At 35.4% G+C, this 15,871-nt stretch overlaps 1 protein-coding gene across 6 annotated transcripts in view; it reads right to left on the minus strand.

Annotated features, from left to right (window-relative positions):
• The window catches only part of LOC106173249 (disco-interacting protein 2 homolog C), a 36,793-nt gene that overhangs the window by 5,951 nt on the left and 14,971 nt on the right, over positions 1-15,871 (minus strand). For all 6 annotated transcript variants that reach the window (XM_013554304.2, XM_013554305.3, XM_013554306.2 and 3 more), the window contains 28 exons: positions 14,399-14,605; positions 13,898-14,053; positions 13,166-13,221; positions 12,921-12,978; positions 12,628-12,701; positions 12,311-12,434; positions 11,881-11,972; positions 11,472-11,582; positions 10,936-11,059; positions 10,631-10,734; positions 10,288-10,393; positions 9,616-9,680; positions 9,388-9,481; positions 8,994-9,113; positions 5,431-5,545; positions 4,890-5,029; positions 4,474-4,610; positions 4,137-4,220; positions 3,768-3,895; positions 3,414-3,498; positions 3,023-3,121; positions 2,558-2,693; positions 2,181-2,293; positions 1,761-1,841; positions 1,338-1,461; positions 989-1,030; positions 492-631; positions 71-232 (listed from right to left, as the gene is read on the minus strand). In XM_013554304.2, the coding sequence (XP_013409758.1) occupies positions 71-232; positions 492-631; positions 989-1,030; positions 1,338-1,461; positions 1,761-1,841; positions 2,181-2,293; positions 2,558-2,693; positions 3,023-3,121; positions 3,414-3,498; positions 3,768-3,895; positions 4,137-4,220; positions 4,474-4,610; positions 4,890-5,029; positions 5,431-5,545; positions 8,994-9,113; positions 9,388-9,481; positions 9,616-9,680; positions 10,288-10,393; positions 10,631-10,734; positions 10,936-11,059; positions 11,472-11,582; positions 11,881-11,972; positions 12,311-12,434; positions 12,628-12,701; positions 12,921-12,978; positions 13,166-13,221; positions 13,898-14,053; positions 14,399-14,605 (3,077 nt within the window). The remainder of the gene's footprint in view (positions 1-70; positions 233-491; positions 632-988; positions 1,031-1,337; positions 1,462-1,760; positions 1,842-2,180; positions 2,294-2,557; positions 2,694-3,022; positions 3,122-3,413; positions 3,499-3,767; positions 3,896-4,136; positions 4,221-4,473; positions 4,611-4,889; positions 5,030-5,430; positions 5,546-8,993; positions 9,114-9,387; positions 9,482-9,615; positions 9,681-10,287; positions 10,394-10,630; positions 10,735-10,935; positions 11,060-11,471; positions 11,583-11,880; positions 11,973-12,310; positions 12,435-12,627; positions 12,702-12,920; positions 12,979-13,165; positions 13,222-13,897; positions 14,054-14,398; positions 14,606-15,871) is intronic.

Raw genomic sequence — 15,871 nt, forward strand, 5'->3', positions numbered from 1 at the left:
GGCAGCCAAAATCTAAATATTAACCAAGTCTACTGACTAAACAAGTAATAGTTTCCACATATTAATTCACCTTAATCCCAGCTAGCATGCCTGTGGTGGACACACTGAAGTCTAGGTAACAAATCATCTCAGAAGTGGGAGCCCTGTATAAATTAGCCAGCTTTTTCTTGGGGAGATCATCAGTGTCTAAGAGGGTAGGCCACGCCTTGATGTCTGTGACAGCTGCAGCCTCCTGGAAGTAGAGAACTAGAGGTCAGTTGGCATATCTCTATGCACATGTATTATAAAATGTTTTTTTTTTTTTTTTTTTTTTTTTATCTTGAACCCAAAACCCCTGGGGAAGATAAGTTAATATGCAATACAGACTTTTGTTCACCTGTCATATTTAAACAAAATCCATATTTGGTTAAGTTTAACCATCAAAAGCTTGTAACTTTGTAAGCCTAACCTACACCTGAAATCCTTTACCAGCACCTGTCACAATACCTTACCTTTGATTTTAACAGTTTAATGACATTGGCAGTGGACAGTACAGCTACAGCCTTGCTGACCTCTACTATCATGCGGACAGTGGGCAGTGTGGTGGCCAGATTCTGAGGATGAGGGGGGCGCACTGTCACTGGTACCATGCCTGGGGAGGGAGGAAAAAATTCATTTTCTTAGATATCAATTTCATGACTATGAACACAACTTGTAAAATGGCTTTCTTAGATATCATATTTGTGACTATGAATATAACTAGTAAAATGACTCCCAACATGATAGATTATTGATTGTGATATAACATAAAATTGTCTACAACTAACCACTAAATGTCTCTGAATAGCAGATAAAAGAGTTATCACATTTTCACCTTTCCCTCAATTCTTCATGCATATTACTTATGACATAATATAGAAGATTTATTGTACAGAATAGTTCCAACCTCGAAAGAACAAAGAGATGGGGATTGTCAATTTTAAATGGCACTTTTTCTTTTCATACTTACCAACATACAGACATCCATAGAAGGCAGCAATCAAGTCAACACCTGGAATATTTCAAATAATATAGTTATTTCCAACAAGCAAATACTTTGAATTTTCTGCAAACCATTGATTTTCAAATTTCAAAACATCTTTTTTAACAAATTATCTCTAATGATTCAGGGAAAGTTAAACTTTTTACTATGTAAAAGTCTGATGCTCATTAGGTTCCCTCGGTTTGTCATGAATCAATAGTTTTGGATAGGACAACCTTGGTGATAGAAAATAAATTGTTGAAAATTCCAGAACAATTAGAAATTTGCTTTACACATGTTAAATGCTCATTTGGTGCCTTAAACATCATTCATTTACCTGGTGAGAACACCAAGGCCACATGGTCTCCTGTATTGAGTTTTCCTCTCTCCACAAGTAGACAGCCGATCTTCTCAGCTTTCTTGTGCAGCTGCATGCATGTAGTGGTTAAATGGGGCTGGCCCTGGTAAAATGGAATTATTTTCATAATTTCAGACTCAATTTGATCAATTCTTTTATTGGATGTTGGATAACAAGTACCATAAGAACCTATTAAAATAGACTTATATTCTGATGATGTCAACATACAGACATTGTAAGAAATGAAATTATTTCAATCTCAACTTAACAAAAATATAGTTTTCTTTACATGTGTCAATGGAGTGCATATATCCAAAAACTAATTTTCACCATAAATTATAGACATGTTAATATTTGTTAAGTTTTCTTTCTGTCAGTATCTCGGAAACGTGTGATCCTCACCTTTGCATTCATCACTGTAAACAGTTGGTGGTTAGGGGTGGCCTCTGCCCGCCAGCGTAATATTTCAGCCAGGAACTGATACTGAAATCAAGAACATTTTTGTTTAAAATTGGAATCTCCATTTAAGAGGCCACTTTAAAAAATTATTTGAAATATTAAATATTTAATGCAGAATAAATACCAAAATCAATGCAATGTTAAATATTTATAAGTCTTGATACATTTCATAGCTTTCTTTTTTTTTCTTTGTATTGTACTATGACAATGCCGATTCTATATTTCATCTAAGAATTGTAACTGTGAACACTACCATTCTCAACCATGAAAGTACTAAAACAAGTTCTAATTTCTGATGAATAAATTCCTGTCATTCATTCAATTTCAGAATCCAATACATTGATATTGATATGATATTTCTACCTTTTTTGCTGAGTCGCTGTCATCATCTAAGTAGCCAATGTCTCTTCCCTGAGCCCAAGCCAGCCTGGCCCCCTGGACTATATTACCTACGTACATAGCAGACGCACCAACATCTGGAACAGAAGAAAATGGCGTACTCATAACTTGACATAAACACAACTGTTTAATAAAATGTAATCAGCGCTGCATTAAAATGTGCTGAAACAATGATTATGCAAAAGTCAAGTTGTTGGAAATTCACAATCTTACTTTCTTATTTTTATATGACAATGTGATGAACTACGACAACTTTCCTCCACAAATTTTAAATGCCTCACTTTCTTGTTCTAAAAAAAAAAAAAAAAGGTCACATAAATAGTGCCCTGTGTTCTACTGACCCCCAGTGTGATGTTCTCTTGGTTTTGGCAGGTTGGTAACACAGGTATGTGGACACATCAGTACATTGGCTGGGTGGAGAGATCCCTCGAGGAAACGCTTCTTTGTCTCGTGTATGTGAATACCTCCCAGAGGAGTCTGGAAATATATAAGACATCAAATATATGTCCCATAATGTTATTTTCATATTCTGGCTATTTGTTCTAAATGCTACAAAAGATGATAATTTTTACAAGCAGAATTTGGGAAGTTAATTCCACAAATAGGCACTTTTTATGAGATCTGTGAGGTTTTTTTCATGCCTGCTCAGAAGCTTGATCTTATCTTGAAGTAGACACAAACAGTGTTGCTTACTGCAATCTTCAGTGAGATTTAATTTTCATTTTGAATGAGTCACATCACTACCTTTAAATGCTCAGAATTATCATATCTGGTTAAATAATGTGAGAGAGACAGGTGTCACCTACCCTGGGTAGATAGTTAGGTGGGACCAGAGCCAGACAGTAGACCCCAGCCTGGTGTATACTGTCCACAGCTTGTAGCACACGGCTCATCCACTGGAAACTCTGCAAATGACAAAGAAAAAACACCAGACATCAATAAAATGGAAATCTAAATTACCAGGCTCAAAATGAGAGTAATTATAAAACCATACTCATTTTTAAGGCATGAATAGAACTTAAAAGACCCAAATATTAAATTCAAACATTTTTATTTCCAACACAGATAGCAGAATCACAACATTTAGACACCATAAATGGTCTTTGTTCAAGAGAACTTCCAGGATACAATAATGTACAGGTGGGGAAATTGTATCCTTGAGTTATGAAAATTTGTGAACAAAACACCAACTGTTACCTCTTCTTCCGAGCAGTCTGGCCTCTGTTCTGCTATCACCACAATGCGCTCGTCTTTTAGCACCGTCATTGAAAACACTGCAATCCTGGAACAGAGATGACGTGTGTGTAAAGTACAAGTTTCAGCTTGGCCCTAATGGTAGAAACTTTGTTTAAAAGTAAAACGTGTCATCAAGGCGAGTCATCAAAATCATATTATTCCTCATTTATAAAATGGGGAAACACAAAGCTGACAGAAAAATAACTCTTAGGAATCTAACATACATAAAAGTGCTCACATATCTGGTATATGTATGTTTGATATACTCATCAGTATTCATATATCTGTATATTTAGCCTATGGGAACATTCCTACCTCCCCCTGTAAATGAACTTCATAGGTTCCACTGCTAGAACTGTTGCAATGATGTCATCTGTGTTGTGTCGTCTGCCAGTAACTGTCATTAGCCCCTCTCTGCTACCACACACAAATATCAATCCACCCTGGAAACAGCAGTTATAATGCTCTCTCTTCAACCATCAACTTATTCATATTTTCACTCATATGATTTTTACATCCAGCAACAAATACATTTGAAACATTTTTCAAAATTCAGATTAGGAACTATAAAGTAAGGTATTAATTCCTTACCACTGGCACATGCCAGTATTAGCAGCAGTACAATAAGACCTGTAGTTTTTTCATACATTCTGTAGTTTACAAACTATGGAGACTTGTACTTACAGGACCCAGAAACCCAAGTAGCCCAGTTTTAACAAACATGTGGTTCTCTCTTACTGGTCTGCCATCTACAGTGAGGGGTTGAACCTGGAAAAAAATATCAATTTTTTTTTAAAAAATATTCTACATCATTGAAAAATTAAAAACATTTTCTTTTGACACATATGAAGGCCATGACAATGACAGCTCATCATTGTCTCAATAATAGTACCCTTCATACAAAAATCAAGTTTCTTAGGTATAAAACAAATAGGCATATAAAGTGATAATGAAGTTAGCTGACTATTAACTGCAATAAGGATCTAGTCAGATAATATAATAACTATAATGTATATCACACCTTGAAGTAAGTACTTGTAATGCCTTGCAGTCCCCAGTACCCGGAGCCCGAGTATGCTGCACTGACACACAGCTCCCCAACCTCATCTGTTTTGCATAGGTATGGGGGTCCATCAATGCGCACCACAACCATTGTAGCTGGCAAAATGAAAGTGAAACCATCAATGTTTGGGAGGAGAATGCTACAGAATTTAAAAATCCTAGGCAGGGTCATTTATAGATGCTACAATGGCTAATGTTTGCTGGATTCACATAAGTAGAAAAACAATATTTTAAAAGGTTTATTCCAAATTTTGTTATTGTATCTAGCAATACAGTTCCAAATATTATTATAGTATTGTTTCTTACATGCATATTTTGTTCCAGTATCTAACAAAACAAATCCCCAATTTTGTTAGAGTATCTAACAATACATACCACCCGGCATGACCTGACCACAGTCCTGTAAAGTGAGAGAGGTCAAGCTGTTCTCAGAGTCCACCCTCACAACACCATAACTTAACCCCTGCATGGACAACACTCCTCGTCCTGTGGCACTGGCACTGGTACGACCAGGTCTGAAACAGAAACAGGAAGTTTATTTCCATCAAAATGTGGAAGACATAAACCATCAAGGAACTTCATCGTCCTTCATCTGTATTATACAGACTAAGTTCCAAAATTAATTTCTTAAAACAGGTAAACTCAAGGTAAATTTCATGTCAATAATTCTCAAGTGGAGGCTACAATAAAATCATTCTCTGACTAAGGTGTCTTAGTAAACATGATATAATGAGGGCTTATAGCTCCAAATTAAGCTGTGGTTTAAAGGGACTAGTATTGTAACTTCGGTTGAGATAAACTTTTAACTACAATGTCCACATATGTTAGAGAAAAAAATTGGGACATTTTTAAGCAAAATATGACAATCAATCCACTAAAAGCCTTTATTACATTTCTAAATTGATATGTAAAATACCTTCTAACAGAGACTGTCAGTGTTTCTGAAGAGCTTGCACATGGGCATATTGCCTCTGGGCGGAGACCTTTGTTTTGGAAGACATTCAAGAAAGAATCACAGGATGTCAGCGACCCTAAAAAGATGTCAGAAGGATAAGTAATTTAATTAAGTTCTTGTCCATGAGTCAAGAGTATCTTTAAATATTGTTTTGTCATATAGTTTCTGTTTTAAAATGGCCTTTTGAAAACCCTTATGTCAACAAATTATAATTTAGGGGTTGAATGGAAAGCATTTCCTTCCGTTTATTTGTCTCCTGCAGCATACGACATCAAAAACAAATGGTTTCATATCAAAAAGGTTTGCTTGGCAGCAGTTTTGTCTCCAAACTTCTTCCTGTTGATCAAAGTTAGGTCACAGATCACGGCTATGTTACGTGTGCCTGCTAGAACTACTGAATACAGGGACATTTGACAGATTAGGCAGGGGGCACATCAAAGGAAGAAACAAACAAAAATGCTAAATCTCTCTTTTCTTCTTAAACAATATCTTAGGGCTCTTTAAGACTGCAATCGACCTTGTACTCTTAATTTAAAATATATATATATATTTTTTCAACCAATAATAAAAAACTTAAATAAATAAATAGTATATGACATATCTTGATAGAAAGCCACACAGATATGTTTTGTCATGAACCTAAACAGACATGATGGCGATGATATTATGACAACTGGTTGTCAGGCCAGTAATAAAGACACATCAAGATGCTACTCTATATCATGCTTTGGACTGGTTCCATCACGTCAGGCTTGGCACACTTTGCTCACTTCAGAGATGGTGTATTGCATAAAATATTAGTCATATCATTACTTGTTGAACAGTTTGTAAATATCTATCCCACATGAGATACAAAGATGTTTTAAAAAGTTGCAAATAGATCGAGAAAGTCAATAAAGGCCATATCATATCATACCAGCTTGTCTTAATAAATACTTGTCTAATGCACATTGTTGCTAAAATTCTTCATCAAATTGGCTGGTTTATACATGGCAATCACATTCAAATCATAAAATATTCATGCATTTGAAACTAATTCTACCATGCATCAACGTGCTAGTCAAGTCTCACACAATTCAACTGTTAACACTCCTTAATAGCAAGAACACAAATTAAGACATATATTAAAGGTATTCAGGTAAATGCTTTGATGTTCTGTATCAGAACTACAGAATTCAGATTCAATCCATACAACAATATATGCTTTATAGCCTCATACAAAGAATCCAGCCTCATTCAGTAGATATCAATCTAGATGACAATAGATGCAGTTTATCTCACACCTTGAGGTGTACACGGCTCATCCGAGTACAAACTCATAATGTATTCTACATCACTCAGAAACTGACTTGCACCTACAGATACAAAACAAGGCAGCAAAGCTGTCAAATGTACAGACAAAAAGCAGGAAATAACTATGCACAAAACAGGCTACTGTCAATTCTGATGCAAAAGTACATTATGTTAAACTGCAAATTCAACATCAAATTTTAATTATGCTCAACAGGTAATACCAATGTAAGTAAAATGTGTAACAAGCATAAGGCTTCAGGCCCATGGCAGTTCAAGTTCACACTTTGAAAATGTATAACTTCCAGAAAAAGAAGCCAATTAGACTGCTTTTCCAACTCAGGCTGCATTTTAGTCCTGTATTTCTTTTTTGAACGTTTTGCAATCATCAGTAACATGGTTTTCCCATAATGGACATCATGGCAGCAGCACCCAAAATTGTGTTTTCTTCTATTCTGATGCAATATTACATAATGGTTAACAGCATAATGACCGTCAATTTTTAATAATAAAATATACGTGTCATGGATTTTCAGAAAATGTGACTAGCATGGGTCTTCAAGCCCATGGAACTTCAAAGTCACACCTTGAAAATGCCAATATGTGAAAAATTAAATTTTCACAAAAAAACTGTTTAACTAGCAGAAAGAATTACCAAACAGACTGCATTGCCTACTGAAGCTGTATTTTAGTCCCATGTTTCTTTCCTGTAAGTCTGAGAACAGTAAGTGACATGATTTTTCTTAAATGGTCATCATGGGAGCAGTGCCCAAAATATTTTTTTTCCAAATTTTGATGCAATATTACATAACGTTTAACAGCATAATGACCATCAATTTTTAATAATAAAATATTTGTATTATGGATATTCAGAAAATGTGACTAGCAAAGGCCTTCAGGCCCATGGAACTTCAAAGTCACAACTTGAAAATGCCAAAATGTAAACAAGACAGCACTGTTCTGAAATGTTTTTTTTTTTTTTTTTCATTTTTAACACTTTTTTAACATAAAACGAAATTAACAGTTTACTGCCATTTTTATATGATCAACTAAGAAAATTGATAAGATGGGAAAAATATCAATAGAACAGTGTCAAATGTCCAATTTCCTCCATTCTGAGTTTCTGAACATAGTGAATGATTGAATCTTACAAACTGCAATGATATGAGTTTATTTCCATTTTTGACACCTTATTACACAATACACGATTACAGGTTTACCATCATTTTTACAAAATCAACTAACAATGTTGTAAAGATGCAGGAAATGTCAAACAAACACTTTTACGTATCTTATTAATTAAATAAAGAGACTGTTAACATGCCTAAGAATTGAATCTGAGGAAATGTGAAAAAACAGCATAACTTATAAAATAATGGTCCGATTATGCTGATTTTCGAACTTGACCTGCGTTTTAGTAAGATTGATTACTCCTGTGAGTTTCATGACAACAGGCCTATGGGTTTTCCTTGAAATGTGTTAACAGTTTAGCATATATGCTGAAAAGTGAAAAAACAGCATAACTTATAAAATAATGGTCCGATCATGCCGATTTTCGAACTTGACCTGTGTTTTAGTAAGATTGATTACTCCTGTGAGTTTCATGACAACAGGCCTATCAGTTTTCCTTGAAATGTGTTAACAGTGTTGCATATATGCTGAAAAGTGAAAAAACAGCATAAATTCTACAATAATGGCCCGATCATGCTGATTTTCGAACTTGACCTGCGTTTTATGAATATTCATCAGCTCTGTAAATATAAAGCCAAAAAGTAAAACTGTCTTCCACTTATGGTGTTAACGCTGAAAGTGCACGGCGACATGATCGGCGACGGCGACGGCGACGGCGACGACAGACGCAGGTGATGGCAATATGTACAGACACATCTGTGTCTGTACATAAAAACAATGACAGGGTCCACGGTATTAGTGACACAGATTGAACTACAACACAGAAATGAGCCATTTAACAGAACATTAACGAAAAAGGTACAAAGTATCCTAACTAAAAGCTTGGCCATTAACACTAAATACATTATTTCTTCCCCAATTTACAGCTGCCACAGTGAATTTTTTGTTTGTAAACAGGAAACTTCCCTGGAAAAGTGCAGAAATTCGCTACCTGGTTGGATTTCATTTCTAGCCTAGCTAAAACCACAGGAAGGAGTATCCACCACTTAAGTTCTTAGAAGCCATAAATGTTAACAAGTGCCCTAGGGTATGTGTCTACTTACATGGGTTAGCACCATCAGCCACCAACAGCATACGTAACGAGGACAGGTTGACATCTTTATGGTCCTTCTGAGCTAGCAGGCCCCAATGCATGTCCCGGGACTTCACCACTGCTATTGTTGCTATAATAATACATATAAAAACATAGCAGGGATTTCTGTGAACTTTTGAAGTACAGTATAAATTCTGGACAAACCGGTTTGATGATGGCTTTCCAAATGTGTTCACAAACTGCAACTTTAAAAGCAAGCATTAATTTTGGAACACTCATAAAATTGTTTCCAAAAATTATATTCTACAAAGCAGCTATTGCATAAAATAAAAACTTTTGTCTCCCAATGGGAGCTTTTAGTAGACAGGTTTTTTAACAATCCTCATTTTCTCATCCACACTGACCTTTAAATCTTGTGACCATCTTCATCCAGGAAGCAGGGTCAACTTTCATCAGAGAATATGGGACAAAGATTACATGCATGCCATTGAAGACACTCTGAAACAGAACACAGAACATGAAGTAATCCTATTTTAAAAGATGGACTTGGAAAAATATTTTTGTTCAAGAAAGATGTTGTGCTGATACATATCAAGCATGTTGATTTTATGAAAGAATATTGATATACTTACTGTTAAAATACCATGCCATAGTCCTACGTCTTTCTTGAAGTCTAATACACATACCATAACCTCCCCTGAAACAACAAAAACAAGTTTATGGTTCTATTTTTTCTTTCTTTTTGAATTCATTTTGAGATGCACTGTAAATATAATTCAAGTAAAGTTGGTATAGGCACAGTATTAGTTCTGAGAGAGTCAAGGGGGTTAATGTGACCATACATTACAACAGCTCTTTTTATTTTTGTAGGTTTCACCTGTATTGAGGCCAAGTTATAACATCTGACCTGTCATATATTCAAGTTGGCTGTGGGTCTTTCTGACAAATACAACCAATTAAATTACAAAAAAGAAAAAAAGAAAGAAAGAAAGAAAGTGGACAACCATGACCACACAGTCACTTGTTTTATTCTGAAAGCATTTTTACACCTAAGACTATTATCAACAATGACTGCAGTGTCATAAAACAAAGAAAACATTATGGATCAATGTTTAATTTCTAAGAGGAGAGGTATTATTTGTTGGTCTGGAACAATACTGATTATGGCCAGGAAACAATTCATAGACTATTATTTATTCTCTTATTCACTTAGAGACTCATATTTAAGTGATTTCTGGAGGAATTAAGTCAATACAAAAAAGAGAAGTCTTTTGCTCATTACACCTTTCCTGTTTGCTACTTACCTTCTGTATAATTACAAGCTACAGTGAGGGTTCTACAGTGACATAACATATTGTTCCTAGTGACAGTAACCCCCATCACACTGCCATCTTTACCACCATGAGTATACTGGAAAAACAACAGAAAACTCCAATAGACTGCCATTACATGCAATATTTTATGTTCATATTTCATTTCAAAAAGCTTTCACAACTGTTTACCAAGAACAAAACTTTTTTCTCTTTTTTTTTATTTGTTCAAAATTTGCAAACAAATGTTCTTTTTCTAGAACCATTTCATTATATAATGTCGTTCATACTGCTGGAATCAATTGACATATAAGAAGAGACTGTATATAAAGCATACCTCTATATATGCTGGGGCTTCATCAGACAGCCGGGGAGGAGGGAGCCAGTCTTTAGGAGGTCGACTTAGGTGCTCTGTTACAAACCAGTGGAGTTTAGGCCAGCCTAAAACATTTTAAAAATACTTCTGAGTGAAAAATATTTATTTTTATAAAACCCTGGCTTTATCCTTAGTTGTAGCTACATTCCTAAAAGCAAAAGAAAAATCTAAGAATGAACTTTTTTTCTTCAATTTCTGTTGACATCTTTGTATCTTATGACTTAACTTGTTTTTAAAGCCTTCGATAGTACAAGTAGCAAGTTTACCTCTGAACTGCATCACGTCCCCAGACTGTGTTTTTGGTAAGCCACGGAAACATGCTTCAGAAGTTAGCGCAACATTAACATTTAAAGACCCAAGCAAGAAACCAATGCCTTGAGCCCCAGCATCCTGGAAAAAATAAAAAACATCAATGTTCAAAGATCATTTACATAAACCAGGACCTTGACAATGGTAATTAAACACAGAAGAGAGGGACAAACTCACCAGTAACAGGGAAATTTAGAGACAGATTATAGAATAAAATAATAGGCAAGCTAAGTAGCACAGTGAGCAAATAAACTTTGAAATTTAAGAAAAACATTGTGTCCGACAGAAAGACTTTTCATAATCTTTAACTGTTGTCTTACACTTTCAGGGACAAACTGAAGATAAAATGTAAGGAAAAGCTTCCACCAGATGAGTGCAGTTATTGGTCCTAACTCCAACTATAAGAAGCACCACAATCACACCTTTCCCCCTGTGCTGTCCCTCTTTGTTGGGACCCACATTCCACCCACCCACACACCCACCCTGTACTTACCCTCTTTGATGTGGGCACCTCTATAGGGACTGGGGCCACTCCAGCAGCTAGGCAGCCATAAAAAGCGCAGATAAAGGAACTTGGGTCATGGTTTGGATATACTAATGCAACCTGAAACATACCACAAAATCATGACAAATACATGCATTGTTTTTACCATGCTGTGTATTCATTTTCGGGGAATACTGATACTGTTGTGATAGTGACAAAACATAAAAGGAAACATCAAATGTAAGTAGAATCCACAAAAAAAATGTCATTTTCCTCATCTCACATCAAGTTTATGTCATCTCTCAATTCAAATCCCTTTTTTTTTTTAGATCTAATGTATCAATATGGTTACTTACAAGTTTATTTATTCACATCAAACAATACAACATAAAAACATAAGAGTCACAATCCCACTTACTCTATCACCTGGCTTCACCCCTGGGTCCACCTTGCTACCTATCTTGTGTAACAAGTTGTAGGCTATTTTCTGAGTCCTACTCAATAATTTTCCTAAAGGTGAAAAAAATGAGTACAAAATAAGGTATCATAAATCTCCATCTATCTCAATTCCCTGCACCAAGTTTACATGACCCTAAACAACCGAGGGACTATTATCTTTTAAGGCAGGTGCAGCCAAGGCTATTTATGAGACACTGGAATGCCAAATCAACCTAAAACACATAAATGACCTGGTATATGCTCACTTTTGATTTATTACAGCTGCCATGTTGCACTGCGGGTAAGAAAAGGGTAAACATAAAGATCTGATATCTTTTTGAGATATGTGGATTCAAAATAGTTCAGCATTAACAATAGTTGAACTGAGAGTGGTTCTTCGTTTCGCTTACCGTATGTGAGAGTGGACGTGGGCCTCCCATTCTGGTCTAGTGTGGTAACAGCTGCAGCTTTATAAGAGGCAGATCCATACCTCTGGACTGCAGCTTCTAGGTTTCTGGGCAACCCAGATGGAATCTGGAGATAGAATAGCAAAGTAAGGATAGCAATTTGAAACCACAAATTTAAGGACGTAATCTGGGATTCTTTACGTAATCTGGGATTCTTTGTGTAATCTGGGATTCTATAAGCAAACCATAGGGAACCTTGAAAGTATTATTGATAAAGTTAATAGTTAAATGTAACTTTAAATTAACAGTATTCCACTCACGATTAACTGCTCCCCAATGGCAGGAGAGATGGTGCTGCCCTCTGGCTTGGGGGCATTTGGATCTGATGGTGGGACTATGACACAAGGGAGAAGAAAAAAATTAATGATCTTTTTATGTTCTTATATCTAATGAATACATATTGACACTTATACATGTAACAGGTTTACTAAAATTTATTTATAATGAAGAAATTCTTGATTTTTTAAAAATTTCATTTAAAAATCATTTTAACACAATATAAAGTGTGGTGTCCATAGTGAAGAAAATCAAAATTAAAGTGACCTAATCTTACCTTGGAGTTCATCTTCATCATCTACAAAATATTCTTTTAATGGCTTTCTCTTGGGCCTCTGAAATTGATGTTCAAAATGTGTTCATATATAAAATAGTTCTTTATTTATTTTATGTACTAACTGCAAAGTCCTCTGACAAAAATTCAATATGATATTAAGTTGACTGAGAATTGAACACTGTATACCTAATCACTTCAATTCATGTGAAGAGATCTCTGATAATTTATCAGGGTCCATGGCTTACCTTTAATGTATTGAGCAACTGTTGAATCTTAGCAGAAACTTTGCCATGACTCTTACCTAGAGAAAAAAAATACAAAACACATTTAGCACTGTCTGTTGCTACTCAAGGCTATGATAAGTATCTTTTACACTGAATACTTTTTCATAACACCTTTCTCTCCTTGCTTTCATTTTCAGCACATTAATATATGTTCCCTCATCAAATAATAATAAGAACTCTTCTCAACCAATTTATTCTCATGAACATGATCAATAAAACTATATTAACAGCCACTGCTCACTCATATCTATCCAAGAATAAGTTCTTCAAGAGTAGTTCAATTTGACAGATGAGGCCTATTAAAAGTTCATGGCTGTCAGACAGTTGACATACGCTTATACTTATGGGATTTGCCCATCCAATTAAAAACTATCCAGCCCTTAGATATTGTAGAAACAAAATGTACCAGTCGCTAAACAAATGCCTGTTTAGTACCTTTTTGAAATTTCCAATTAGGTTTACTGATCATGAGCTATCCTGCAGGTTATTCACCTGTTTACATTATTATTTTCATTATCAAGATCTGCTGCTATGGTAATATCAGCTTATTCACTCCAGTAATCTGCTAGACTCTTCTCTAGGTAATTCTCTCATCTTGAACCATGCATTATCATTACAATAATGTCTAAAATCAATCACAGCTAAAGCCCACGCAATAACCACCCCAACAGTTACTTCAGTCTAGGTACTCACTTTCATCAGACATCCCTGTGACAGCACCAGAATGTGACACACGCACGGAGGACACGTGTGCATGACTTTGAGCATTGTATCGTTGCTGCACGCGGTCTGCACGGGTCAGAGTGCTGGTGTTGCTGGTAATATCTGGGGGCTGCTGGAAATTTTGGCCTGGAATATATTTCAGTTAACGTTATCAGTACCCAATTCCTTGTTTCTCAGCACATAGCCAAACCAAGCTTATAATACCACATGTATATATGAATGATGAGGATACTACAAATTTACTCAGACAGCCAGAAATATGTGCAGCTAACTGTGACAATCTACCAAAATAATGTGTTGCTGAAATCCACTTAATCATAGAAAAGAACATAACAGCAATGAGCACTGCTCTTTTACATTTAATATTGATAACCAAGAAATAATCACAGGTCAACACAACAACCACTGAAGATCAACACAAAAGCATTGCATATATATATATATTAGTAAAGGGGACAACTGATATATTACCTGGGGTGGATTCCCTCATAACATCAGCTAAGCCCCCCTTGGATCCTGGAATATTCAGTATGGCATAGGCACTACCTCTCCTGGGCTCTATCCGTACTCCCTGTGGACGTAAATGCTGGGAAGAGGAGGAGGAAGAGGGCGTCTGGTCACCACTTCCACGCCTAGAGCGGTCATCATCAAATACACTGTCATCATCTGATGAAGAGTCTGGAAGAAAGATTCAGATATTATTACTACATATATTTACATACACACACATTTTTCAATTGCAATGCACCTGCACATATGGATCACTGCTTATTTTATCCTTGGGAATTTTCCTGTAATTCAAATACAGACATATCAAACATTGTAAGCAAATAATAATAATTTCATCGTTTCTATGCTGCCCCTTCCTCCCATACTTCTATTTGATATTTGTTAATACATAACTAATGCAAAAATGGACGTGAAATGGTTTAAATCTAAAAAAAATATATTGAATCAACTGAAAGATGAAATTCAGATTCCAGCATGTATCCATAAGAGTGCTATTTACACTTGACCTTTTATGTATTTTAAATTATATCCTATTCATTTCACACTTTCATATCATAACCCTACACCTGTCTTAGGTGAGTGAATAAAAGAGAACAGGTGTGAGAGTCTATGTAATCACGAATTTCAAAATAAAATGAAAACTAAGGAAAAACAGAATATATCTATAACCATATATCACTTATTTATCAACAAGGTACCTATCAATAAACACAATAACCTTTCCTCTGCTATACCCCTCTTTTTTACCTTTCTTAATATCCAGAATTTTAATGGGTGAAAGCCCTTGCATTCCCTGGTCTGTCATATTCTTCTCTACACTGTTAACATTAAGTCACCCTCAAAATCAATATCACACCACAGAGCAACCCAAAGAGAAAAAACACTCTCTAGATGCTGTAGGAAAGCAAACAGAAATCCAATTTCAAGTCATTTCCATAGAAGAAGTATATGCTTTGTCAGAGATAATGTGTATTATTTCAATGGTTTTATGTCCTTCACGTCTTCATATTATCTCTTTTCTATCTAGAATAATTTGTATTTAAGCTTCTCAATGGTGAATAATTTGAGACTGGACATGATCAATTCTTAGTATTTTTCAAATCATAGCTATCAAAAAGGCTGATTATTTATGTTCATGACACTGGCATTTGCGTGCCGTCAATTTCAATTTTGAAATGAGCCCTCTTCACACAAAGGTTCTATGTACCCAGTGGCAAGCAAACTGATACACACAATGAAATAAAAGGACATAATGCACTAAAATGAACAAAATGTATAATGTCATGTTTATCAGGAGAGAGTAAAGTAATCACACAGTAGATACATTAATAGTTGATAACCCACACTGCATACTTACAAAGCCAACGATTTCGCAAGAGAGTGCCTGAAAGTGTGGAAGAATTCCTTCCTGTCAATAATAAAGAGAATTATCAT

This window comes from Lingula anatina, chromosome 2, assembly GCF_051362555.1.
Source record: "Lingula anatina isolate TDL-2025a chromosome 2, LinAna3.0, whole genome shotgun sequence".
NCBI lineage: Eukaryota > Metazoa > Brachiopoda > Lingulata > Lingulida > Lingulidae > Lingula > Lingula anatina.